Raw genomic sequence first — 27,978 nt, 5'->3', positions numbered from 1 at the left:
GATGCTGTTTTCCGTTAAGAGCAACTGTTTCAAACACCCTCTTTGGTTCATTAGAATAAGCACTCTCGTGAGGCTTTCAGTCTTTTTGGTTACATTCAGAAGATGTGCTAACTAAAACGTAATTTTTTGTAGTATACAGCGCAATTTCTTTCCATATGTGGCATTCAAAACGGTTCTGCCTCAAGTTATAACTGGTTCATTGATGTGATTCTGCGGTACAAATTTTTAAAATTATTTTTATTAGTTGCTTAATATTACTTTACTTTATACTGGTAAGCTGTTAACTACTTTATGTTCATAACATTAACCATAAGATAGGTTTGGTGTGTTTGCAGTACCACTCGTGAATGACATGCCAAATGGGCCCAGTCTTCCGAGTGGCGCTGGTTTGGTGGTGTTTTTTGAGTACACCTTGACCTCCACTGCATGGAACTGACTGCCCTCTTTTGTTTCTTCGTCACCCTTTTCCTTCTCTTTCTACTTCCATGATGCAGCGATGGGAATGGGTCTGTGCGTGGCCTTCATAGCATTTGTGCGACTTCCCAGCCTCAAGGTGTCCACCCTGCTCCTCACAGGGCTTCTCATATACGATGTCTTCTGGGTGAGTATGCACACATTGCAGACTATTGCACCGCTTCGTCCCCTTACATTGCGGTGCACGCTGACTCCATTATGTTCACGTTGGAGCTCTGCTGTATTCAAAGAACTGCCTTAACCCTTCACCTCCCTTAGATGAGCTCGACAAGTTTGAACATTTTGCGGCAAATCAATAGTCAAGACTCAGAGGAACGCGCAAGCCAAACGTGGTAGCGCAATACACGGCCTGGAACTTGAGAGTTAATTCTCAAGGTCAGCTACAGGTTGCTCCCACTTCTCTCTACGAATGATGTCGCATACCCAAACTACACCCGCCTGCTGACCCGCAGATTGCGGGATTGACTACAGGCCATGGCGGCCGCAATTCCAATAAAGGTGAAAATGCCCAAGGCCGGTATCTTAAATTAAGTTGAACCCCAGGTGGTCAAAATTTCTAAGTCCTCCGCTACAGCATTTCTTACAATCATGTCCTGATTTTTGAAAGTTTATCCCTACAGTCATTGCCATTGCCCTAATTACTGTGCCATATACCCAATGTTTATGACCTTTGGTTGATTTGAGCAGTATGAGTTGCCTAGTTAGCATGGCTGCCACAGAATGCCGTCACGTGTCGGCGTGCATGATCGCATATAAAATAAGCTGCTCATTCGAAGAAAAAGTGAAAATGATCAAGGTCGAGACGTGCGCTTATGAAGGGGAGAGTAATCTTGCTTCCTGTCATCTACCCCCTCACCTGCGTAGCTTTTAGCACGCTCTTTGATACGAAGTGAAAGAGAAAGTGCTTAAAGCATGCAGCAAGTTGTACTTGACCGATTCTGAAAGGTTTTACCGCTGTCTATTCGTGAGGCAATAAGCTTTTTTATGAAACTATTAAAAAGGACCCAGCCACTCAGAAAATTATTGCTGGGTCCTCTTAAATATTGTAAGTCCACTTAAGAGCACAAATATTCCCTTATTTTGTTTAGTAATGCACAGAATTTTTTATGGTAATTATAAATATATATTGTTTTAAAGGGGCCCTGCAACACTTTTTATAATAGCCATGGAATGGATTCACTGAAGAAGCTTATTTCCTCACGAATTTACTGCTGCAAACATTTTAGAATCTATCTAGTATGAGCAGACTTACAAAGATTTGTTTCATGCTGCAATCACATTCTCTCTTCTCTAGTCCTGATGAAAGCGCTGGGTAGCTAAGCAGGGAGGAATGACACAGGGAAAGAAAATACGCCATGAGTGCCCCGGGACCTTAACTTTTTCTTTTTTTTAAGTTTAAATGCGCGGCTTTTCAGTGTGATCGCGCGTGCAGGCCTGGTAGCGAACAAGCGCCATTCTCAAATCAATGAATGGCTGACTAGTGATCTTTGAGCTTGTAGCGTCATTTGTCGAGAGAATAGAAAGCAATTTTTAGCTGACTTTGAGAATCTATTGTGAATTCCAGGCCGCGTGCTGCACTATAATATTTGGCGCTCGTGTTCTCAAGGTCTTCGACTACCGATCGGCAGTGTTTTCTGACCATGCTCAAAAAGTGTTGCAAGCCCCCATAAAGTTGTCGAGCAGTGAGACGCAACGACAATGATATAATGTAAGACAAGCACGTCACTGTTTTCAATAGTATGCGCAGCTTGCACAATTCAAGTTGCAAAAATGATTAAATTCAACAATTCATAATGCTCAAATGTGCTGCTATTTAAGCGTACTCGTTAGATATTGTTTTTTCATCGTGAGTATGAGTACCCAGTGAACAAAGGGGCACATCGTATTGTTTCTGCTTCCCTTGCTCATTGGCTGTTGAAGTTTTGATGGTGTTGAGGGTGCTCCATTGACTCTTCAAAATGTCCCACGTAACAGCTTGCACGGTACCATTTAGTCTACAGACTATTATTTAGAAGACCTTCCAAACGTCCTTGTGGCACGGGTATAAGATCCCAGTACTGCAGACTTCTTTTTTCTCATGCAATCCTGCCTGACATACCATGGATCTTTTCCGTGTCATACAGCTTACTGTCATTCCAAGACATTGCCTGGAAACATAACAAAATACTGGAAACAGTCTGGGAAGTGTATTCTGGCAGTCTCGGACTCTGCTTGCAACTAGGGTGTCCTAAATTATAGTAGTTTATCAGTCACATTCATGAGCTGCCGCAAGAATTGCTGGTTGCAGCGTGTTTTCTCACCAGATGAGGCCATAAAAAAAAAAATTTTGCCTGGACATGGCTGGTTTCGATAAGAGTTTGTACCGATTGTAACCTGCCTTGTGTTCTTTCAAAATCACATGCTCTCTCAAGCAGTAACACATGTTCTGCCTTGTTTTTTCCGTGCAGGTGTTTTTCTCCTCATACATCTTCAATGCCAATGTCATGGTCAAAGTGGCCACACGGCCAGCAGACAATCCGGTGAGTGTCCCCCTTTTCCTTTTTTCTCATGTTTTCTTCAAGTTATGCAGTCTTCTTCAATTTTGCTTCTCTTCAGTAGTCGACACCTTTCTTTTGCCCTCCTCTTCCCACTTTTACACTCTCTCTCTTTGTGCATGTGTGTGTGATATCAATGGCTCGCAAACATAAACAATATTGCTCGCACCGTCTTTATAATGGAGGCCCAAATAAAAAAATCAGGATTGCCACAAATTTCACCCCGGTAGAAGAACAATGTTTCCCCGAAATAAATTTTAAAAGCCGACTTTATCTTCATTTAGTTACACATCGCTCGCTCTGCCTATGTCCAGGCACAAAGGATGGTAAAAGCTCTGATAAAGAAATGGTTGCCATCACTTTTTAAGGCAACATTGTCTGAAGTTTGCCGATAATGCGATTTTGTTGAAGTGCTCGTTTTGCAGAAATTTTAGTGTGTGTGGTGTTGGCAGTGATGTTTTTTTTTTTTTTTTGTTGCGAGTGAGAAAGCAGTGTTGGTCGTGAGCGAATATTTAAGGTAGATGCAAATAATGATGGGAGCGACAGGTTGTTCCCACTTAGGCTCTTCTTGGGGCACCGTTCAGGTCTCCACTGACAAGTGAAGGCAATCTACCAATTAAAAAAGCGCGTGTGCATGCGTGCGTGTGTTTGTGTTTGTGTGTGTGTGTGTGTGTGTGTGTGTGTGTGTGTGTGTGTGTGTGTGCACACGTGCGTGCATGCGTGCGTGGGTGCAAGCAAATATCACCATCACATTCAACATTTAAAGGTGAAGTTCAGAAGTGTTGCTTGTTGGGCAAGTTGGTTCAGCATCATAGTAGAAATTAGCACAAAAAGGAAAACTTCACGAACGCAGCGCAAGTTCGCTATGTTCGTGTGGTTCCTTATTCATCCCAGTTTTTTTGTGCTGAATTCTACTATAACGGTGAAGCGTGCATTGCTCTAATCATTTTCTTAGGGATTTATGTTCCTGTCCAAATGAAACACAACTTCAGCTTCTAAGTAACACACCACGTTGTACAGCACTTTTTATTCTAACTGCAACTGCTCTATTTGGTTTTTGTTTTGTTTTTCTCTGTAGGTGGGCCTGGTTGCAAAAAAACTCCACCTAGGCAGCATGGTCAGGGAGGCCCCTAAGCTGTCGCTTCCTGGAAAGCTGGTTTTTCCAAGGTGATCTATCTTCACTTGTGCTCGTTATGCTTTCAAAGGGCCAACTGCATGATTTCGTTCATTACAAAAGGGATGCAACATTAGAGAAAGCTTTTCTCATGCCAAACACTGTGATACGAAAGTGAAAAGCTACAACATCTTTTAGCTTGAAAAAAAGCAAGGACCTGTCACATCTTTTTTTCTCAAACTGCAAATCTTGCTTTTCTTTTTGTACTACTTCGTACCCTGAGAGTATACACAGATATGTAAGCGTACCTGTCGAATGGGTTATTTATTCAGGGGTGAACATTACTGTCACGAAAATTTGCGACAATTTAGGTAATTGCAAACTGATAATGTGCCAATAATGTTTGAATTGTTGCACGAGTGCATTTTATAACTTGAAGCCAACCGCAAGTGGAGCGTGTAAGGTCATGTCACTTGTAGCAGGTTTGCATAGCAGAGTGCTGCGAGCTCCGTAAGCAACTTCCCCTTTATCTAGGACAGTGGTAACTCAAGTCGGATGCACTTGGGCGTAGGCCACTGAGAGATTTGTGATGGGGGTTCAACAAGAAAGGAATAAGAAGTTTTTGTCTCATAAATAATTCTGTGGACCTGGCTGCAGATTTTGCTGCCTCTAGCGTACAGCTTAAAAGCTGCTTAGCAAAGACTAATAACGGACGTGGTTATGGTGACATATTAGTTCTGCTCCAGTTCTTTTTCTCCTCAAGCCGTGTGAGTAATCCTACTCAGCCGGTGTTGTTGTCACGTTTTTTGGGTGTAAATAAGTGTGGTTCACAAGAAATGTACACCACTCACAAATTCAAATGCCACAAGTTACCAGTTCTGCCTATAATAAGCAGATTTGGGTGCCTTTTCTCACAAAGTCACTTGTAGAATTTTCCTGTCGCTTGTTACATTGTTAAAACTTAGTTGCATTTTTCTCTCAGATATAGTTATTTTAGTGATAATCTGTTCACCAATGGTGTGTTCTTTTGTTCACTACCAGTCCATTTGTCAACGCCTTTGAGTATATGTGTTTGAAGTCGTTGGGGGAATCAACAAGTGTAGTGTTAGTTATGCGCTGGGCAACATGCATTCAAATGAGCGACGACTAACCTGGACACGCTGTTAATAAATAAATATGGCCTTTTCTTCGTAGTGGCGACGTATACAAAATAACTTTTGGGTTTTTTTCCCCTTCATGTTTGAGTGACATTTTTTGTTTTCAAAAATGAGAAAATTCATTATACTACTTCAGCTTTTTTTTTAAAGGCGGGGGAGGGGAGGGGGCTTATTCGCAAACGTCATGCTTTTTTTTTCTTGTATTGTGACGATTATTTGCTTGTTAGCTCGGTAACATCTGGCAGCTCTCATTTAAGGCCAGGTGGTGTGCATACTTTCATTCGCAGCATCTATATTTCGTGTTATATTGACTTAATCTACACTCTAGCGCTTGCTTCAAAGCCAACGTTACCTTTAGCAGCCAAATTCGAAGCAACCTGACACGGCTATTGCGAGCAGGTGCCTGTGGTAGCTGCTACGGGGTCATTCCATGCCAAATTAATCACCATTTTTTCGACCACCATGAATATGGCTGATAAGATTTGCACGTGTTTCTTGAAGTCCACAACTTATCCTGCTCATTTATTTTGGTGGCCGAAAATATTCCTGCTTATTTATGAGAGTCTGTATTTTTGCTTTGACTGATTTGGAGGGCACCAAACAATTTTTTTATATATATTTCTGGAATGCACTTGATAAAATGGTACTTGTGGCAAAGTAATGAAGTTATGTAACTGTAGGAATTCTACTGGTCATCACACTCTGGCCACATTCCTTGTGGCGCACCTCTATTGGCAATGGAACGCAGATAACTCCATTCTCATTTCGCTTGCTTTATATAGATAGCCCCAAGTTTGCTGTCTGCCTCCCAGGTCAGTCGGCTTGGGCTGAAGATTGCTTATGCAGGTGTGTGATGCCACTTGAGTTAGGTAGGTCAAAAGCTAGTGGAGATAATAATTTTAAAAAATATACTCAAGTTTAAAAAAATTATAGTAACTGCACCTATATAGCTAATACGTCGAGCTTTCAGATCATATATTGGAGATATCTTTAGTCGGACTACCAAGGCGATTTTTTGGACGCTGAATACAGGGCACTTTTTTTAAAGAAAGGAAATTCACCTTTTTTTTTCTTTGGACAGTCTGCTCTAGCTTCAGCCCCCAAATCATTTTTATTTTGTAGCATCTCAAACGGATCACCAGCACATTTTTTTATTTGTGTCTTTTGAGCTTGCCATGTTCACAGAAAAAAAAAATGAATTCGGCAACTTTATTCGATTTTGCTCGTGCAGAAAAACCCTCGAAGATTTGATATACGTGCAAAGTCATTATTTTTACGGTTGCATCTTTTCATTGCCTTGCCGCAAGCACTATTTTATCGAGTGCTGCCAGAAACGCCTTTTGAATAATATTGTTGTTTAATTCCCTCTAGCTCAGCCAGTGCAAAACTACAGAGTCTCATAAATAGGCAGAAAAAATTTTGGCCTTGGAAATAAACAAGCAGGACGAATTTCAAACTTTGAGAAACATGTGGAAATTTTTTCAGCCATATTGGTTATGGTCAAAAGAATGCTGGTTGATTTGGCATGGAGAAAAATGATACCATACCAGAAAAATGATGTCACGTTTCGTTCCATGAGTACTGTACAGTGTGCGAGCCTACATTATGCAGTTTATCTTTGCCTTCCATTTGATTTTTCCTTCCCCATGTGCCACCTCCTCTCACCTTCGTCCCTCTTTCCTGGCTGCAGTGTGCATAGCAGTGGCCACTTCTCCATGCTGGGATTAGGGGATATTGTGAGTACTCACTCTCTCTGTCACTTTATTTTTCAAGTTCATTTCGCACCTCTTCTAATCCCTTTGAGGGATTCTGAAAAGAGGTTGCCGAACAGCTCAGTCCAATAGATAACTCGACCTAAAGTTTGTTTGCTCTTCTGTGATTCTAGTATTGATTTATTAATGGAGGAAATGGAGGCCAACCTTCCCGCTTGTGAATTTTGTGCCCGAATTCCAGCCTCCTCTTCGGAGAAGAGATTAAGTTATGTTTTCTTGTACTCAAACCTGTTTCATGTGTAGAAAGCACAAAAAAAATTTGCAGTCTATGCTTCTGTTTAAATCTCAGCATGAGCATCAGCATATGTCTAAATTCACTTTTTCTTTCAAGTAATACTGTCTTCTTTTAGAGCATGTTTTTTCTCCAAATAAAACATGCCAGGCTGAGACGCTCATTAGCTGCCTTCGTGTTTGCATCGTGCAGGTGATGCCAGGCCTACTTCTGTGCTTCGTGCTGCGCTACGACGCCTACAAGAAGGCCCAGCTGAGCTCGGCCGAGACGGGCCTGCCGCCGCCCAACCACCTCAACAAGATCTCCTACTTCCACTGCTCCCTCATTGGCTACTTCCTTGGTCAGTGTGCGCTCAGTGAGCTAAGCTGCTATTCCTGAACCAGGCATTGAGCACGAGTTTGTGAGTTCAGTCCCCACCGAGCCACGGTGGCTGCATTCTGAAGGAAGCATGTGCACAAAATTGCTGTTGTTAGGGGCACATTATGGAGCTTCAAAGTTGGTCGCTTGAACGAGCAACCACTCATCGACCAGTCACTGCGTGGCATGCATCTAGGCCATGCTGTCACACGTAGAGCATAGAGCACCCAGTTATAACCGCCCCGCCGTGGTGGTCTAGTGGCTAAGGTACTCGGCTGCTGGCCCGCAGGTCGCGGGTTCGAATCCCGGCTGCGACGGCTGCATTTCCGAAGGAGGTGGAAATGTTGTAGGCCCGTGTGCTCATATTTGGGTGCACATTAAAGAACCCCAGGTGGTCGAAATTTTCAAAGCCCTCTACTACGGCGTCTCTCATAATCATATGGTGGTTTTGGGATGCTAAACCCCACAAATCAATCAATCAAACCCAGTTATAACCACATAAACTGTCACAAAAGCATTTGGGATATGGCACAACTGAAAAAAACCACCTCAGCTCTACAGCACTGAGGCCCCTAATGGGCCCTTGTATATTGTGACATGTTTTTGATGGTGAAGAAGGCGGCAGTCAAGCCTTTAATGTTGACATACTTTATTGCATAAACACGTGCCCAGGAAATGAGGTAAGAGTCATTGTACAAGTGAGTAGCACTCGTAATACAAGTTGTATAATAGCAAATACAGTCATCAATCGTTCAAAGATCTGATTTATGGCGAAGTACTTCAGCTTTTATGCATGCATGATGGAGCATTGCAGCGTTATCGCTGGTGGCCTCATTAGTTCCAGAATAAACTCGGCTACTCATATTGTGTACGCAACTTTATCAGAACATTCTGTAACAGTCGTGAACGTTCCCGCACAATCTGGCTTGACCTGTACGAAATGACACTGCTTTAGCAAGTGAGGCGCGGTGACGATCAAAAGAAAGCATGTACAGCAGACTCTCAATAAACGGAACCTGAAGAGACCAGTAAAATGTGTTCCATTTAACAGGAGTTCTGTTTACTGAAAGATGAACAGGGGCACACAATGCAAGAACAAAACCAGTCCTGTCAGAAGCATTCATTCCATTTAAGCAGCAGTTCCGTTAAACAGATTTCTTTCCTGAGAGATTTCTTTACTGAGAGTATTCATAATAATATCTTTGGTGTTTTTTTTTGTGGATGTAATAGTATATCTGGAGTTCAATGCTGTCTACGTGTTGTACTTTCCTCACTTTAAAACAAGGGTTGTCAAATCTGTTGGCGTTGTAACTGGCAGGCCTGCTGACGGCCACGGTGTCCTCGGAGGTGTTCAAGGCTGCCCAGCCTGCGCTGCTCTACCTGGTTCCTTTCACGTTACTCCCACTCCTGACCATGGCCTACCTCAAGGTGAGGGCCGAGGGATGTGCTCCGTCCACATGTTTTTACATGTTCCTGTGTGCATGCGGGAAGCGTGGTGGTCAAGGCTCGATAGAATTCTGCATGTGGCAGGAAAAGGTAAATTGCAGACCAACACAAAACGATGAGGCAACGACCAGTGCCATTTTTAACTGTGAAGGAAAAGCATGAGCGGTGCTCTCATTAATGTTTTTGTTGCGTGAGGGATGCCATTAGAGCTAGCCATACTGCCCCATGGCATCAGCAAGTTTTCATTTGTCATAACAGCACAGCAACGTCAATGCCAGGTTCACATCTTCAGACCAACTCTGATATCAACTTCAGATGTCTTATGTTTCATGACGTTCGCTTTCGTTAAATGTAAATTCTGTCACATGCCAGTTTCTAGCATTCTTTTATGTAAAAGAAATGGGTAGCAGAGTTTCAGCAATAATAAAATTATGATCCATCATTGTAGTTAGCGCAACACTTTGCGAAGGACAGATACAGAGAAGTAAACCACAAGTGCCTGTCTCTTTTGTATCCACTCTTAGTAAAGTGTTACACTAACTACCGGCAATGATGGGGGTGATATTGCTGTACCATCACCAACGTGCCCGATCAGATCGTCTGTTAAAAAAATACGCATTGACCAGAGCACGACAAGATGCTTGCGAGAGCACAATTTTAACACGCGCTTTGCAACCTTGGTCTTTCCCGCAGGGTGACTTGAGGCGTATGTGGAGCGAGCCATTCATCAGTATCCCGCCTTCCAAGCACCTAGACGTCTGACAGGCATCGCGCATGGCCGTTTCTTTGTCTTCGTCTGCCTCCACTGTTCTCGTCTATGTGTGCACACGTGTGTTGCGTGTGTGCATGTAGAACGTTGACTGCCGCCATGCGCGACACAGTGCTCGGGAGAACGCGTCGACCTCATCACTTCAGCACCTCATGCAACCCGCCTCTCATCGTCATCGTCGTCGTCAACTTCCCCAAGGACAATGAATGTTGCCCGCGACTGGACACCACGCTGTCACGGCCAATCTGTTGCAAGGAGGGAGTGTGTGCATTTGTCATCTCTTCAGCGGGGAGTAGGATCAGGTCGGACTCTGCAACCACCTGCAATTGGCTGCCACGCTACTCGTACTGAGCCGTGTGTGGAAGAACGGAGCGCGGCAGCAGCACTCTCCATGCAGTGACGCGTCCGGAGCCGTGCTGTTACTTTTTTCGGTGGATGTTTGTGTTGTCGGCTGAGAGGTAGTTGGAAGAGGCGAGACCGTAGTACTGCCTAGGCAAGAGATTGTTCTGGAGTTTGTGCCTGTCATGCGTGGATCTGTTTTCTTTCTCTCCATTCAGCATCATCCATTGTCAGCCTCAAGTGGTAGAAGTTAGCATCTGTAAAAGAGCAAGAAAAAAAAAAGGCAACGAATTCTTGAACGATAGAGCATCGAGCCAGTCGGAAGGAATGCATATCGTAGGAAGGACACTCACAGACAGGAATGGTTTAGCGAGTGACTGTCCTTTGTTCTCTCATGTTCGATTGTCATCTTCATTCTGCTTGTATGCGTAATTTGCAAATTTCTCATTTTGTAATCCTTCTAAAGTCCCTAACTAATGGACATGGGTGTGATAGAAAGATTTCGCAAACGGAATCGTGGAGGATTATGAGCCATTTCAAGGTATGAAGAGGCTCCTACGCTCCCTAAACACTGAGAGCTTTGGCTTGTTGTTGACAAAAAGTCCGAGGTGGCAGCAAATAACCATGTAAGAATCATAGGAATGTGTGCAGTTGACAGCACTTCTGCTTCTTGTCCATGGGTGGTGAGCAAAAAACAGTGGCATCGTCGTGTTTTCGGCTTCGGAATCGCTTCCAGCATCTGCAGTTTCTAAATGTGTAGCCTACATGATCTGTTTCTGGCACTACAGGGGTGTTCCGCAATGTTGATTGCTGGGCAAATCATTTCATAATGGGAGACCAGCACTAGATAAGTTGCACGCTGAAAAGGGGCCCTTATCCGGTAGTCGCGACATAACTCAGCCGCTCGTGCAGACGACCTGCTGCAGCGTACGTGCCCCTGTAAGCATGCTCGAAAGTGCGCTGTTTGATTTTGACATGAATAGCTCGAGCAGCCTTTGCGCCCATAATACTACAGCGTTGTTTACTTTGTCACTTGATATGACTGTAGCTTGAGGCTACATTCACAGGAGGGCGCTGAAAAACCGAGAGAAGTTCTGCAAAATGGGTTTCGTCAGTAGGAGCAGCTGAAATATACGCGCTTTGACCGCCAGGGCGACTGCGGAAACTCTAACACTGGTTTCCTATAGCGGATAAAATAAAATAGTTATAAAAAAAATTGCAGACGATTACGATACTCCCTCATGTGAAATTTCAGCGCAGCTCTAGGTATGTTTTCTGGGTTGTCGGGCACTAATCACGTAACACAACAACAGCAGAGATTGTTGTGTAAGATTTGAATGTTACTTTGTCTGTTTTGAAAACTATACAGTGACAGCAAAGTGCGAAAGGTAGACACGATGTGCATATGTCATCACCAGTACTAGTACGTTTTTTCGTTGAAAGATTTCAATGCGCATGCCGGCTTCACGGAGAGAAGGTTCTGCCGAGATGTGCACATGGCAGGGCAATCTGGTGGCATTGGAAGAAACCAAAATGCCACATCACATGACTATATTCTGAGCTCCGATTGGTTAATGCATGCGGGAGGCATTCTTCTTCACCCTCTTGCCTTACCCTGTGCTCGTTCCCTTGTTTACAAGAAAGGACAACAAGGAAAGAGGCACACAGACACTCAACGTTGGAATAGGTGCCCAAAAGCACTTGCACCAAAATGGAGGTGGCATAGAGCCCCGTCTAGTTGTTGTTCGCTATCTTCATTTTTTTATCACTGGCTTCTTTCATTCGTGTATGTGTTCCCTAGGGGCTGGATTTTAATGCATTCTCCTATTTCATTCCACCCTTTCTTATTTAGTTTATCCCACTGTCTTTGCATATGCATGTGCATCAGTATGCATGGAATCTCAGTGCATTTAAAAAACTTTATTTTTGCTCAGGCTTTGTGACATGCAAGAGATTTAGACCTGTAACATCTTCCATCAGCAAGTGACTCGAGCCACTGTCCCAAGCGTGGCCAAAGTTGGTGTAGAAAGTAGCCGAGCCGCTTGAATGCTCAAGCACAGCTGCATACCTTTTGTGGCTCCTGATCCAAGTGTTTTCTGTTCACGCGTAAGCTTTGCGTCTTTATCATTTGGCAGCCTTTCAATTACTCTATACTTTTGCTCCGTCATATTGCACTGCGAGTAGGATATCATTTGTTTGATGGACAGCGTGTGCTCGTTCACCTCTTTCTCCACTCCTCCAATCATCCTAAGTAGTCATCGAATTTGAAAGGCATGTGTTTGCATGTCATAGTGATCCCGTCGCTGTTGTGAGATTATGGCCCCATTATGTTTCTGCGGTTCATTGCCTTGCAAGTTACTTTTTTTTTTATTGTTGCTATCTGCCAACAGCTGCAGCATGTCGAAAATATATACAAAGAAGCGTGGAGCAGAAACCTAACAGACACTCCAACAATCGCTCTCGTCCAGACAGATTAACTCCCTCCATTGCACAAATGTTATTAAAAATTTGCCTCTGCTGGTCGCCGTGTAGGGCCTCTGTGATGCTGTGCCTAACGGTTCTGAAATAGACAGCGTGCTGCTTGCCTGTGGAATAAGTGCAAGAAAAATGTGTGATTTCAACACCAAGTATTAGGCAGAGACAACGGCAGCGTCCTCCAATAAGTTGTCCTTTTCTGCCTGCCAAATGGTGTTTGCATAATTTGGAGGAGGTGTTTGTCAAAGAACACAACTTGCAAATGCTACAACTGATTTCGCGCTACAAAAATGTATTGACATGCGTTAAGTCATATGAGATGAATGTGCTTGTTATAGTTGGCAACAGCAGCAAAAAACTGAATTTGTCTCGACTTTGATACGTTGTCCAAGCCTGCAACGCAGAGTCAACTATCAAGCGGCGTTCAACTAGTGAGGCGTTTGGTTACACTCGTAGAAGAATCTGGCATTTTCAAGTGCTGCGATAGCATTTCATGCATCTTGTCTCTTTGTCTCCAGATGTGTTGTTGACGAATTGCTAAAAGCTATCGCAGAAAGCTAAAGAGTGAATTGGCAGGTGCATAACACGTGCCATTGACACTGTTCACGAGCAAGCATCTCACTGCACGGGCAGCTGGTCTTTCCACTTATTTTCCATTTAAGCTTTTGGCCTGACACGGACGCACCAGGCGACTCTTTTCGTGCGCAGCAAGTTATTTATGGAATCATCGTCATTGGTCTTGTGCACCCATCTCACTTGCATTTTGCTGCTGCTGTGCAGATACTAAAATGTTTGAGCGCCCTCGCGCAATTTATCCAGATGCACAGTGGCGGTCCCCTGTCTCATTTCCGTTGTGGACTACCACATTTTTATGTTCTATTACAGTGTAGCACAGCTCCGTTCAGGCGGGACAGTTCAAGCATTGATTGCACATTTTATCAGCTGCACCATCTAGCTTCACTGCCAGGATCAAATGTGCTCAGAGTGCCCAAAACAAATGCGATAGCCAAATGTACTGCGCTTGCCATTGAGCTTGTCAGCAATTGGGAATTACGAAGCCAAGACTTCACTTGTGCCTCGGACCGAAGTTGACGCTACGTAAGTGGCCAAGGCGACGAGCTCGATCCCTGTAACCTCCCCATTTAAAGAGCCCCTGTGGTAATAAGTGAAAAGTAGTGCAACAATACCTCATAATACCTAATTACGAGGTGGCTGTTGTGGCCACTGCATTTGCATAGATAGCTTAGCATTTCAGGTGTTGAGAAAGTAAACCTGTTCTCATTTTAGCACACTTTTAATTCTGCGCACTAATGCCTTTTCTTGCCAGTGTCAAGCATTTTGATGGAGCAGTAGTAACAATAGGTTTTGCACACTTTGTATGGTCTGCAGTTGCTCCCTAATCGACCCGTCATCAGCTTTTCAGTTGCATCTGTTTGAGTGATTTCGCTGCAGCTTTCTCGTTGGCAAACATAGTTGTTCTCGGTGTTCCATTTGTCTTTCATGACCATAGCTTTGTTGTGGCAAGGCAGTGCAGCATATCAGCGACTGTAATTGTTGTCTAGAACTGTTGTACCGGTGTTGGGGACAGGTTCTTTTGCACACTGTGCCTGCGCCTTATCACGCATGTTGAATACTAATGGTAGTGCACTAGAGACCACAAAGACCAAAACCAATAGCATTCATAGTTCAAACAGTGCAGTACTCTTGTCATAAAAGAATTATGTAATTGAAAGTATTTTTATGGTTCTGACGACCATCTGTGCTTGCTTTCTAAAACAAGACTACTCTTTGCTTCACTTAGTATGAAGTGCAGAAGAGCCTGAAAGTTTGTGCAAGACTGCTCGGTGTTGCTCAAATATCAACTCCTTGCTTTTTTTTTTTTTCATATTGAGCTAGAAGAACTGGGAACTATGAAAATAGACCATGCAGCTAATTATTATCAGTAGCTGGCTTTTGTCATTGTGCTGCCAGTGTTGAGATGTGTTTTGTTTCACTAAACCTTTTGCTATTCCACCTCCCTTGTCGAAGCGTCTCGTTTAAGGCCGTTTATGTCTCGTTTATAGTAGTACCGCTCATAGTATCATTCATCTCCTTTTCCATGGCTCTGTTATGACAAGAGTTCACTGTGTCCTGACCTGTTTAAATTTTTGTACATGTTCCAAGCGTAACAGCGACCTAGCCATGAACATTTGCTACGCACACACATTTCTGCATTTGTTAGCCGACTATGGACAGTGAGGAAAGTAGCCATAATGTTTAGATAGCGCTTAACATTCGTGCAGTTTATTGTAAAACCATTTTCCAGCTTGCATTTCATTCCTACACGTTCGTTACTACATTTCAAACAAAAACATTCAGTCAAGCTCATAAAAATTTTCAGGGTGTCACTTTTATGAGACAAAAACTACATTTTTTGAGTATCAAAATGACATAACCTGACTACTGTTTTTGCACCACCACTGCGAAAGTGCAATTTGCGATTGCCAAAGAATATGAAATATATAGGTCAACAGCAGTTAACCTCTGGAATCAATATCTATAATCACATTGGATTTGAATGTAAAAAGAAACCCATTTCGTTCACTGCTTATTACTGATAGGAGGGCTTGCTTTGGTGACAGTATTTGGAATTCTGAAAGTGACATCCATGTTGTTGAGGCTCGCTATGGGATTTGGTGCCTCGCTTGACCTGCAGGATTGCCAGCAAAGAATAGGACAACTGTACGCTGTATCCTTCCCCTTCTTTCTTCGGGTGCAGTGTGCCGTTTTCAAAAAGCTTGCCATTTGATTTGCTTTCTCATTGACTTAACAGTTACACATCTGTCACACATGCACTTTCAACTGCCGTTGAACAAACTGACTTGGGCGAACCAGTCGAGACACGCCACCTGATAAGATAGTGGCTTGCATACTTCACCCAAGTGTACATGCCTCAGTTGATATCTGCCATTTAGCACGTTGGCAAGATAACCGCTGGTCATTGGGAGCCTGCATTCCAAAAGAAGGCAAACGTGTGATGGGGAGGCGGAACGTTGGGTGGGCAGATGAGATTAAGAAGCTTGCGGGGTTAACGTAACGGCAGAAAGCATGGGGTGTCGGGTTGATTGGAAAAACACGGGAGCGGCCTTTGTCTCGTTGTGGGGGCAGTCAGGCTGATGATGATTATGATGATATAAGGTGAGACTATGCTAATGTAAAAAGAACGCCAAAGTGCAGACTCCGCATTGCCTTGGCCAGTAGCCAGCTGTGAGATTACAAGCAAGCATTCAAAATCGCACAACCAACTCTGGCTATAAAATGCTTGCTTTAACATTAGTTGCTCTCAGAAAAATAACATAGGAAGCACTCTTGGTCCTTTACAGGTGCTTCTATGTCACGTGTCCACACTGTTTAACTTAGCTGAGCTCTGCAAGCGCATTGTACCTGCAAGTAAATTACTGATCTGTTGAACTGCAGCTCAAGTGTTAGCTGCTGCTCAAATCAGCGGCAGATGAAAGTGTCCATGTTACAGAGGTATGTCATCACTTGGCAAGCATAAAGTTTATCGCAGCCTACCTGTCGTTACAGCCTGACCCAATGCTTTGCTGAAGTTCGAATCAAAACTTTAGAAGTCTGCACAAGTTTTGAGTCATTCACTTTTTTGATGCTAGCTTTGTGATGGTGTTATGAAATGCACAATGTGTCTATCAAGCCCTGCACATGCTTCTGATTGCCTAAAGGTCTGGGCACAGCTGTAGGTCTACATCTTAGCACACTTCATCGCATCGCGAAACCGTAGCGCACAAGCTTTTATTGTTGAGTGCCCATTATGATATTACAGGTGGCCCTTTAAAACTCATCTGCATCGTTGACACAGTCCTCCAATGTCAGAGTTAACTTGGCACAAGGCGTAGCTCAGACCTGCTTGCTCTAAGGCAAGCATTATTTTGTTTCATTGCTTTGCTCGAGAGGCTGGGGGTGTTTCACCGCTTGTCAGCTTTGACCGATGACAGATGGAAGCATGATGAGGAGGTAGTTTTCAAGCTCCAGATAAGCGCTGCTCCGGCTGGGAGGAGAGTCTTAGCGGCTGTTGAAAGTGAACAACTTCATGCTGACGACCCGCAGCCTCCATATGAATGAACCGCAATGCCGGAACAATGCCCTTCGCAAGGGTACAGCATCGGAACATGCACTTTAACCACACCATTGACATCACACATACTGTGGAAGATGTGCACACCCAGTGTGTCTGATTTCAGTTGAACACGCAGGCCTCTTCTTTGTTTCCGCTGCTACAGGACTTCAGAAAGTTGAACGAGGGGCACCACCGGTGTCCTCACCTGCACCCGTATGCATCGCTAGTCCATTAGAAAGCACTTGCGTTGACTACATTCGGTAGGGTTCTTGCACTCCACCTAACAGGGCTGGCGGCCTGTTTGCAGTTCGCATTGGAGGTGTCTGTTGTGTGGCAGCTTTGTGGTCTTTCAGTCAATCAGTTGTTCGTCACCATTGTCTTCGAAGCATTTCCTGTTCCCAGTCTTCCCGGGGTTTCTTAGGAGCGCTCTAATGTGATGCGGTGTATTTTCTCTTTAGCATTGTTTTGTTTTTTATTTGTAGGTTGTCGATTATTTATTGCATTCTTGTGCACACATTTGAGAGCCTGGTGACTGCAGCCCTACGCACGATGTGCGACGCTGAAGGCACTTCTCTCATACCTTTGAGACTCTGATCGTTTCACATTAGATTATACCTTACTATATATATATATATATATACATATATATATAAAGATATACATACAAAATGTGTATATACATATGACAAAATGCGAGTTTGCGGCTTCCAGTTTGACAAACAAGCCGTGGCAACGCGCCACTGCGACTTTTATCGTTGTACTATTGAGATTAGCATTCGACAAAAAAAAAAGGTAGTGTGAGCTGCAGTGGCAAAAGGGTTTTATATCCATGTGTCTGTGTGTTTTGTGGCTTGTTCCTTATATATATACAAATATATAACAAATGTTGTAAGAGACCGTAATTCATATGGAAGCACAAAGAAAAGTATATGTCATGCGTGACTGTGGATTGCGTGGTGTGGGCTTAGGTGCGATTGAACTGATGCACACCTCTGTGTTTCCTAATTACAGGCCAAGCACAAAATGTGTGTAAGACGAATGAACTGCAGTTGTTTTAGAGCATTTTTTTGCTGTCTGGATTTTTTTTTTAAATAAAGCCTTACGAAGGAATTCAGTGCTGCTCGTTTTGCACTACTCAATGTCTCCACATTTAATTAGTATTTTTTTTTACAGCGAAAGTAGTTATGAGATCACAACTCAGGTCACGTGCAGCGTGGTAATTGTCCGCTGCCGCCACCGGTGCCCACATCTACTTCGCACAAAATGAGAAAAAATAAACCTTGTGCCCAGGATACAGTGAGGCTCGAACCCAGGCCCACTGCGTGCCGGCCTATTATTCTACCACTGAGCCACGCTGGTGCTTGGGACTTGTTCGCGAACTTGCCTTGGGCAGGCTTCATGTGGGGAAAGGAATCTCGTTAATATAAGTAATAAAGTGTTTTAGAACAGCAAAAGGACAACCAGGCATCACACAATGTGAATAGCGTAATGATTGGGTTCTCCAATGCTCCAACCCATTACAAAAACTTGTTCCTAATCACCTATTAACTGTGGTGCGTACTCACTTCAGGCATAATTCCTTATCATCATCAGCTACTGCATGAACGATTGGCACAAAATTCCTTGCAAGTGTTTAGCAGATACCACAATTCTCAGAAATTACGAAGGATAGCATAGTGAATGCCAGCCTACTAGCCAGAAATTATTATTATAATGCTGTAGTGGGTGTCCTGCAAGTATGGTTGCAGCAGTTACCCAATAAGTGTTTAGAAAAGGCTCTGAAAGGCCACCCTTCTAGAATTTGCTGTGGCTGTGCTGCACCTTCCGCGCAGGCCTGGTATTTTTTTTTACTGCCAGCCTGGCCATCGTACCACTGCCCTTGGCTTGAGTGAGAGATACATAAACTTTAGGTACCCAGAAAAAAAGCCAAATACTAACACCAAATTCAAAGTCCTATAAACAACAGACCCACAAAACAATGCAACCTGTAAGAACACTGCAAACCTGAAACAGCAATGACAAGCCAACAGCATTACCCTAGAATGCCTGCATACCATTGCCTCGACGACGCTTTTTGGACACATTGGCAAAGTGCTCTGCCCATTCTTATGCCTAAAAGTCTTGTATATGCTCAACTGGCATAGCTTGTGCCACCAGCAGCTTTCTGTGACAAAAGAGAAGAAGCTACAGGAGTGGAGTGCCTGCATGTGTGTTACTGCAACTAGTATTTCAGCAGCATTTGACAGTGCTGTGTAGCATTTTGCCTGAATGCAGAAGTAATCAACTGGAAGACCAGGTGAATCCAACACTGACACACTTTCTCTTGTTTTGATGCAGCAAAGATATTGTTTGAACAGCATGACTATGTCTTTTTTTCCTTCATCGTAAACCAATGAACGCAGACTTTACGACCGTATTTTGATGCAAGATCACACAACAAAAATGAACGGACTGATAGGCGAAGAAACAATTCACAACACATATGCTAACTCGCAAGTGAACTGTGGTACTTCTGTTTTTGTTTGTACCTTTTACTTTTCTGTGTGTGTGTGCTCTAGCTGTAGCTGTAACAGCTGTAGCTTTAGCTGTAACATGTCATCCAAGTTTACAGAAACCGTGTGGCCAGCCTGACCCGGTATAGAAATAGAAAGTGAAGTGGCATTCTACTCTGAAAATGACTAAGCAATCGTCCTAGGGCACCTCGCCGGGATCTCAGTGCAGCGTAGGAATAAAAAAAAGAAAGGGAAGGATGGTGACTGGAGCAAGCACTATGTGCCGCTTGGGATTCTGCACAGCCTTCTAATACTAACCGCCGCCGTAGAACTGAACGGCGAAAATGTTTCATTTGTACGTTAGCTGGTCATTTGCACCGTATTCTGGAATGCAAATTAAGTGGGCCTGGCTGTTATGCAAGTCGATCATTAATAGAAATAGTGTAATTTTTGCTACCAATGATTAGACTGGCATTTGAGCACAATAAGTTGGAACATTTCATTTCCTAATTGACGTGAGTGATCACTGAAGCTGCAACATCTGGTGAAGTCCTTGCCATCGATGCTGCTATTGTTCCAGATGGAGGCATGCATGGCTGTGGCACATGTAGGGATTGCACAAGCAGCACACACTTCTTGGTTGTCTGGTGCAGTGTCACTCTGACGTGGGGTCTCAAGGTGTCGGGGCATGAGCTAGGGGAACATTCCCACTGCCATATACTGCCCGGAGTGGAACCAATCAAAGGAAATGACAAGCGTGTGTCATTTACTGTGGTGTGGCTTTTAGAGGTTTCTTTTAGAGGTCCCTAGATGTTTCTTTGCAATAGAATGTTGCCTTCTTCACGCCACGTTTTGCCTTAGAGACAAAAGATGGCGCCTTTGTGCTGCAGCTGATTTTTTTTTTCCCGATTTGTGTTCTTGCTTTTTTTCTCTTGTCCAGGAAACAGTTCATGTTTTCTCATTGCAAAAAGCAGACCACCACTACATCATCGTCAGCCAGTATCCCTGCATGACGTGCCCGTATGTGCTCCCAAAGAGAACAGAGTTGCACTGCTCAAGTATTATTGCGTGGTTCAAAATTGTGTTAAAGGTTATACTGTTCCACAGAGATGCCTGCTTTATTGATGACTAGATTCAACTTCACTGTTGCAATTTCCTAGTTATCAGGAGTAGCTTAGTGGTCAAGGGCCTAACACACCTGTCCATGAGGTATATGCTCAAACCTCATTATAAACAACCCAGTTATCACAAAATATTGGTTATAATAAAGTTAATGAATTATAGTCTTTCAATATATATAGTGTTAAAACTAGAAACTTTAGATCAAACTTTTGGATATAACAAGCTCATTTTCGTACAAGATGCAACTTTGTTATAATAAGGTTTTAGTTCATAGCAGCATGCCAAGTTTGTCTCCTGCATGTGAATGGAATATGCATACCACATGTCTCTGGAACAAAATGATGGACCTATGTGCAACTCGTGCTCTCCTTAGATGCATATACGAGTACACCAGTTATTGCAACATTTCCGAAGTCACATTGTCGCGTATGTGTGTGCTGGTTCTTCATTCATTGCTTCCCACTGCCAATTTCATGAGGAACCTCTAAACGACAACTGCTCTTTCTGCTAAGGTGAGATAGTGAAAGCGTACGACACTCACTTCCCATGAAAATGGCAAGAGGTTTACCAGCCACTGTCAGTTCGATCAAGAGAAAGTCCAGGTAAGAATGTCATCATGCCTTGTTATGGCAATTTTCATTGCTAGAGAAGGCATCTCGACAAACTGGTCTGCAGAAAAAAAATAACTTGCATGCCTCAGCAACTTTCACATTCACATAGGGTATTGTAGAAGCAGTTACTTCTGCCAAGTTTATGCAAAGCTTTTGAAGTCTGTTGATTTTTTTGTTGTACACTTATTTGTCGTGACTATTGGTATAGTCCAGGGGCGGGATGTGGTTGCACCAGTGGTGGGTCCAGAGGAAATGGGGGCGGTAGGGGCGATCGCGCTTCCCCCAAACCCTGTCAGCAACCCCCCCCCCTTTTTTTTTGGTGCTTTCTGTTCATCTGCTATCCTCAATTAGGACAAATGAGCGGGACCACTTTGAGCACACATTAACACCATTTATGCTCTGAGAGAGTTTTTTGGGTCATAAAAACAAAAAAAAATAATCACGCCCCCCTTTTGAATGTTACTGCAAGCGACCGCCCCCCCCCCCTGACATGAGTGGCTGGATCCGCCCGCCCCTGGTTGCAACCTTCTCCCCCTGAGATTTTCATGTTTTGTATGTGTACATTATACACGCACACATACTAACACATGAAGATGTTTTAAATGCGCAGCCCTAGAAAAAATTTCTTATGCGCCTCTGCTAATAAGTGTTGCCAATTGGCCATTCAAAATTCCCAAATATCAAGAAATCTGATACGTGCTCGTTGTCCTCACAGTTGCTTTTTCTGTAGTGGTGGGCATCTTAATTAAGAAGGCTGAAGGCATCATTTGGAACAGTAATTATAAAAGTTAAATTAATGAACCTTTTAAAAAGGTAATGGAGTTAACCAGTTTGCAGTTGAAAAGTTTGCAGGTGTAACGTGGCAGCAGAAAGCAAAGGGCCAGGTTGATGGGTGGAATCTGGGAGAAGTCTTTGTAGATGTAGATCCTAAACTTTTTGGCCTCACTGCAGTGGTGTAGTTAGGTTGACGATGACATCTCAGGAGAGGAGGAGGAGTAAGCTTTATTGATTTGCAATGGGAGTGGGAATAGGTGAGCAAGGCTGTAAGGAGGCCAGGTTGAGCTAGGGTGTAAGAAAGCTAGAGTGTCGCAACCCTAGCAGCCCAGCGCGCCAGTTTGATTTGTATGTGCTAGTTTCTGCTCTCCCAAACTTCTTGGGGAGGAGCTGGCTGCAGGAGCGGGTCGTGGGGCGGGGCCATAAATTGAAATGCCCTAAAGGACCGCAAACATCTGGCGTGCTGATCTTCCTCGCTGCATCCGGCCCTCCCTCCCACTACCAGACACTAAGGTCAAGGATAAGGGTCCACTCCGTGTATTTGCTTTTTCTTTCACTGGAAAACAACTTCATAAATATTTTCAAATGAGAAAAAACCTCGCTACCTTTACAACAATATTTATGTAATATCTTGCTTTTTATTATACCTTTCGCATTTTGAGTCTCACACGAATAAAATATTTCTTGGTTACGGCCGATGATATCGCGTTTTCGGTTTCGTTGTAAAATGAGTGTCACTGAAATGAAGCGTGACTATCCAAAGTTCGTATTTAGTTCGCTATAACCGATAATTCGCTATATGAGTGTCAACGAAAACTAAAATTTTCATCCGCGTCTCATCTAATTTGATGACTAGTGTAGTTTTTCAATTATATTAAGAGCTAAGAAGCATGTTATATGACATGCATCATGCAATATCAAGAGTATGTGAGTTAGCCGGCCTCAAATTATCTAGTAGGGAAATGGCACGTCATGCTTGGCAGCTATTTTAGGTAAAGGTGTCCATGCAGACATCCACATGTCGTCCCGCTCTTCCTGACTTCATTCTACGGAGGCACATACAATGAGAAAGCAGTGCAAATGCGAGGTATCTGAAAGGTCGCGGAATGCGCGCAGGTGAATAGTTCTAGAGGAAAAATAAAAGAAACGCCATTTATAAGGGTATAGCGCACCACGACAAGGACCCAAAAAGAGAGACGCAAGCAAGCCCCAACCAACTAGCCCAGCAACGTGCCTTAGCAAAAGAAACACATAACGCGCCAAATAATTCACACTACGCAGACATGAAACCGAAACCTAAAGCGTGGCCGGGCTACACTGCACCTGCGCGCGCTTCTCGCAGGTGAAGTCTAGCCCGGCCGGGCCTAAAGCTGCGTAGCTTAGATACTCGCCGCTTGGCGTCCTTTGTTTCGCTTTCTCCAGAGTTACTGTATAAGCTACCTCTACAGTACCTCTAGTTTTCTCCATTATCCGCGCGAAGGAAAAGCGTGGGATGCTGTTGCGGGTTGTCGTTGCCCAGTGTGTTGTTATAGCCGTAATAACTATTGCACAAGCTGTATAATGGTATATTCCGCAGTTTTTATTTCAGTACCGCGTTTATGTGTCTCGTGTCTCCGTTCCGCGCACCTCTGGGATGGCTGCACGCAAGCGTTGTGGACTGGTATGTGACTCGAGTCACATACCGGCACTCGAGTCACATGTATGTGACTCGAGTGCCGCGTCGGTGTGGATTGAAGTTGGTGAAACGTCTTAGTGACCCTCGCATAGCGCCTTGCATGTTTGCTGCTTTTTGGCCATTTTTCTCATGGAGTTTCATACTGTTATTGTCCGAAACTCTATTGTTTTTCCGAACTCTTTAGCATGCACCGATAGTAGGCTACAGCTAGGTGCCGAGGACGGTTTAATCTAAAGCAACTCTATATTCAAACATCAAACTATAATAGGTGGGAAAAAGTCTCTGCGCCGCATGGTGGTGAAAATAAAAAAAAGCGAGGTGAGGTTTGACATGGTAATTGACAGTGCTGAGATTCGCAAACTTTGGGTGCCACGTGTGAATGCCCGGTCCCGATTTCGCCACAAACGGGCGGGAACAACTGCTCTTAAGAGCCACAAGGCAATGCAGCGTAGTGGTACTAATGAGTGGCAGCTAAAGCATTCTAGCCTTGCCGCTTCCAGCGCAAAAAAAGAAGTAAAAAAAAAACGGTCTCGTGGTCAACTAAAACGTGCGCCTAGCTGCGGGAAGCAAGACCTGCTTCACTGCAATACAGGAGTGACGCGTGGGCAGCATATCTCGTGTTTCTCGCTACGTCAGAACGTCCTTGCGTTATGATTTACCCATTCTCTCTGGGATTGTAAAGAAATTTAAGGAAGAACACTTTGGCGGAATTTGTGATGTATGGGAACCTCCTGATGCCGGTTGCTCTAGCAATTTGTGCACTTGCACTGTTGGCAGAGTTCTTACAACGCCTCGAAAACTAAGCTCTTCAATGGTCATGCTTTTCAGCCAAAACATATCGCGAAGTTCTTCACACTGGCCATTAATATAATTCTTTATTTTACCAGAAATAATCAGTGAATAGTCGCATCATGACGTGCTGGTGCAGCGAGGAGCAGGCGACATGCTGCCCGCTTGTCATTACTGTATTGCAGTGAAGCATACTTTTTTCCGCAGTTACGCATTTTAGTTGATCATGCCTGAATTTATTTTGTGTGTGTGTGTGTGTGTGTGTGTGTGTGTGTGTGTGTGTGTGTGTGTGTGTGTGTGTGTGTTGCAGCAGAGAAACCCACCATTTTTCTGTGTTCTCTTCAAAAATTCAGATCAGGCACTGCAAAAAAACATGACCTTTGGAGCCGCAAACTAGCCGGCTGCAGTAAATGATCAGCCCTGATTACTTCGAATAATTGAAAGTTCATGGCATCCCACTTTTCGTATGTTCTGTTAATTTGAAAACCCGCTTGATTCGAAGATTTCTCGCGATCACAGTGACTTGGAATTAATGGGGTTTTGCTGTAGTGCTGTCATTCCTTTCCAGGCACAAACTGCGTTTGCACAGCACTGGAGTGCAAGCGTGTGCACAGCTGGTACATGTGCAATATTCATTACACTAACAGCTAGATGAGCTGTATCGAATGCTAGAAAACTATTGTTACAAGATGTGCATGGACTGTTATTTCTATCTACTTTCTCATGATATTGACTATTTACCTATCTGTGCAGGGGCCAATGAAGTTGAGAGATTGAGATCTGTTTTCAGGACATGTCGGAACACTCTTCTTAGGTTTTGCGCACCTAGTACCCTCATGCGTGCCTTCTTGTTTCAATGAGAAGTGTTTCCTGCCATCTGCTGGTTTTACTGTAGGGAGCACTGCGAAGCGAATAGTTGGAATCTGATGGGAAACCAGTGAGCCGTTAAGAAGCTATGGCGAATGGCGCAAACTTATTTTGAAAGAAAAATGTGTGGTATGTGGTGAATTGTCAAAAACGGGAAGCAGTTTTGAGTGACGATTCAGAGAAACAGCAATTGCTGCTGTCAAGTGTACAGACAGTGCACAGCGCAGTGCTGTAGAGAATTGTGACAGCTACTATTGCAAGTTGTGCTTTGCAGTCAAGCATGAAATTGTGGCCCTTTTGTTCTTGTTTATGTTGCATTGATCAACCATAATTGGCAGATACGCTATGGTCCTCCTTCATATATCATTTCTTGGTTGGAGCTGTGTGTCTATTTACTTTCAAGAATACGACAGAAATTGTTGCTTTATTATGCGACCAACTCAAAGCACACTATTTCTTATGTGGATGGAACACTCTAGCAACCTAAATCCTGTGGCGGTCTTATACGAGATACCAGAGATAAACACATGCTATTACCGCACTGCTGAAAATGGAGCCCTTTTGAGTACTCACTGAGATATGAAGGACAAGGGACTGCTGTGTTTCTAAAGCGAGTGCACCAATAGAAAGGAACATTTGGAAACTCTTGGGCACAATCACTGTAAGGCTCTCGACCACTGCATTAGATCCAACTGGTATGCACGATTTCTCGATACCAAATGATGGCCACTTGGGAAGTTTCTAATTTCATGCACCACAAACTGTTTGCACACTTTTCAATTGGCTGACTGAAAGGTGTTGGCACACCCTAGCATTCATACCATAACTATGCTCTCCACAGCTATGTAAAAATAATTCTAAAAAGCGAGGTGAAAAAGTGTTGAGTCACCGCTGCTTTACAGTTGTTCTACTAATGTGCCGAGGTAACACTTTATGTGTGAGTGCCATTGAATTGTCAGTGCATGGAGCTGAAGTTATGTGCTATTGGTGGTCATCTGAAAGGCATGCTAAGTGTTAGCTTGCATGCATGCAAGCCACCTGGTTTTTTCTTCTTGTCTGGTGTGCCTAAACAGGCCACCTTACATTATAACGATTACTGCCCTATGAAGTGTATGTAGGTTCTTATAATTGCAAATATCGGGCAACCAGAAAAATGACTCCTTTGTAGGAAACACACGTGGTTTAGAAAGTGTTTGGTCTAGGGTAAGCTTTCTGGATATTTTGTTAAATAGTTTATTTCAAGAGCATATTTAGAATCTTTTTCATTATGCTAAATGTGCCCTCTAGACCTTCCTTGTTTGAGTGCATGCTCAATAATTTGTGCTTTAAAGGGATATAAAAGACACCATTGTGGCAACAAACTGTTGTCAAAAACTAGTTTCAGTGGTTTCACCATTCAACATGAAAAGATGACCACCAAGGTTTCATTTCCTCAATCTGGCACAAAAACTAGAGCCACCTTTGGAATTAGAAAATAAAAATTTGAAATTAAAACTAGAGCCACCTTTGTTAGAGGAAAGTGGAGTTAAATTTTAGCACTTATTCATCATTTTTCTATAATGGCCTAGTCAAAATTTGTCAAAATTGCGAGTTCAGTTTTTGCTATTTAATATTACAATGCAGTCTGCATATTTACAAATTAAAATTTTCCCTAATCCTGAGGCTGATAAAGTTTGTGATATTACCTATATTAGATCAAGGAGATTCATAATGGCACTTGTGTTGGACTTTTGACACCCCTGTCTTCCAGTGATTAAAGTGATTCTTTTAGCATAAGAAAATCATTAATGCTGTTTGGTTTGGCGTTTGCCAGTATTGCACACACATCATCTGCAAATCATGCAACAGTTTCACTGTTCAAAAGAAGGAGATAAAGTGTGATAAAAAACATCACAGCATATCCGCGGAGTGAATGATGATGAGTGGGGCGAAGAGCTGCAGGGTTTCATCGCTAAACCGTGAACCATCCACGAATATCGCCCACTACATCATCGTAGATGTGACAGACACTGTATATAATTATAAAAGAACTTTTATTTGTAAGTGGTAGCCTTACATCGCTTCCGTTTCCTCTTCATTATGGCTTTATGGTTGGTGAAGTGGTGGATTTGTGATGTGGCATAGTGGGGTGTTTGCAAGGACGAAGTAGTGGGCAGTTTGCAAAGGTGGAACTATAGGTGGTCACGTACAAACAAGGGATGGACACAGTGGGACAATCTATGGTTCTTTTAAGCGCACCTGGATACAACTACACGACCATCTTGCATTTCATATAGGCTAATTCTCTACAGTATTTGCTTTACGGTCGGTGAAGGGGTGGATCGGTGATGGGGCATAGTGAGATGTTTGCAAGGACAAAGTAGTGGGCCGTTTCAAAGGTGAAACTAAAGGCGGTCACATACATACATACAAGGGATGTACATACCCATGCTTTTAGAAGCTTTGCCCCTAAAGGAAATGTTCAGAAGATGCGTCATCAAGTTTTTGGTTTCTGTTCACCGGATCCTTGGTTTTGTCGATTCAGAGATGGTTATCGCTGATCCAACTGTGTCGCTTGCAGAGCCCTACGACAGCGACATAGCGATCGATTACCACATGCTGTACGCGCGCCCTTACTGCCAATGCACCTCCATGCGTCGGTAGACTGTGAAGCTGCACCAATGCACCCACACAGGTGAGCGTTACACAAAAACAGAATTTTTGTGTGTAACCTGTGCAGTCGACGCTTTGTGCTACGCACCCACCTGATGGTGCACCAGAAGCACCATGTCGGAGTGAAAATGCCCCGCGAGTTGGAGTGCCCCTACTGTGAAGCACAATAGTCAAACGAGAGGTCGTTCAAACTGCACTGCTTGTCGCACATTT

The 27,978-nt window shown here is 43.5% G+C and overlaps 1 protein-coding gene across 1 annotated transcript in view; it reads left to right on the top strand.

The window, feature by feature from the left end:
- LOC142804098 (signal peptide peptidase-like 3) overlaps window positions 1–17,893 on the top strand; it is a 98,394-nt gene extending 80,501 nt beyond the window's left edge. Inside the window, exons 7-13 of the mRNA XM_075890671.1 lie at window positions 495–601; window positions 2,922–2,993; window positions 4,087–4,175; window positions 6,970–7,015; window positions 7,476–7,623; window positions 8,959–9,068; window positions 9,780–17,893. Coding sequence (XP_075746786.1) covers window positions 495–601; window positions 2,922–2,993; window positions 4,087–4,175; window positions 6,970–7,015; window positions 7,476–7,623; window positions 8,959–9,068; window positions 9,780–9,848 — 641 coding nt within the window. The 3' untranslated portion in view covers window positions 9,849–17,893. The remainder of the gene's footprint in view (window positions 1–494; window positions 602–2,921; window positions 2,994–4,086; window positions 4,176–6,969; window positions 7,016–7,475; window positions 7,624–8,958; window positions 9,069–9,779) is intronic.
- Window positions 17,894–27,978: the final 10,085 nt, after the last annotated feature.

The sequence above is a fragment of the Rhipicephalus microplus genome, chromosome 3 (assembly GCF_043290135.1).
Source record: "Rhipicephalus microplus isolate Deutch F79 chromosome 3, USDA_Rmic, whole genome shotgun sequence".
NCBI lineage: Eukaryota > Metazoa > Arthropoda > Arachnida > Ixodida > Ixodidae > Rhipicephalus > Rhipicephalus microplus.
The sequence above is the reverse complement of the archived record's forward strand: the minus strand, read 5'-3'. Positions and strand labels throughout refer to the sequence as shown.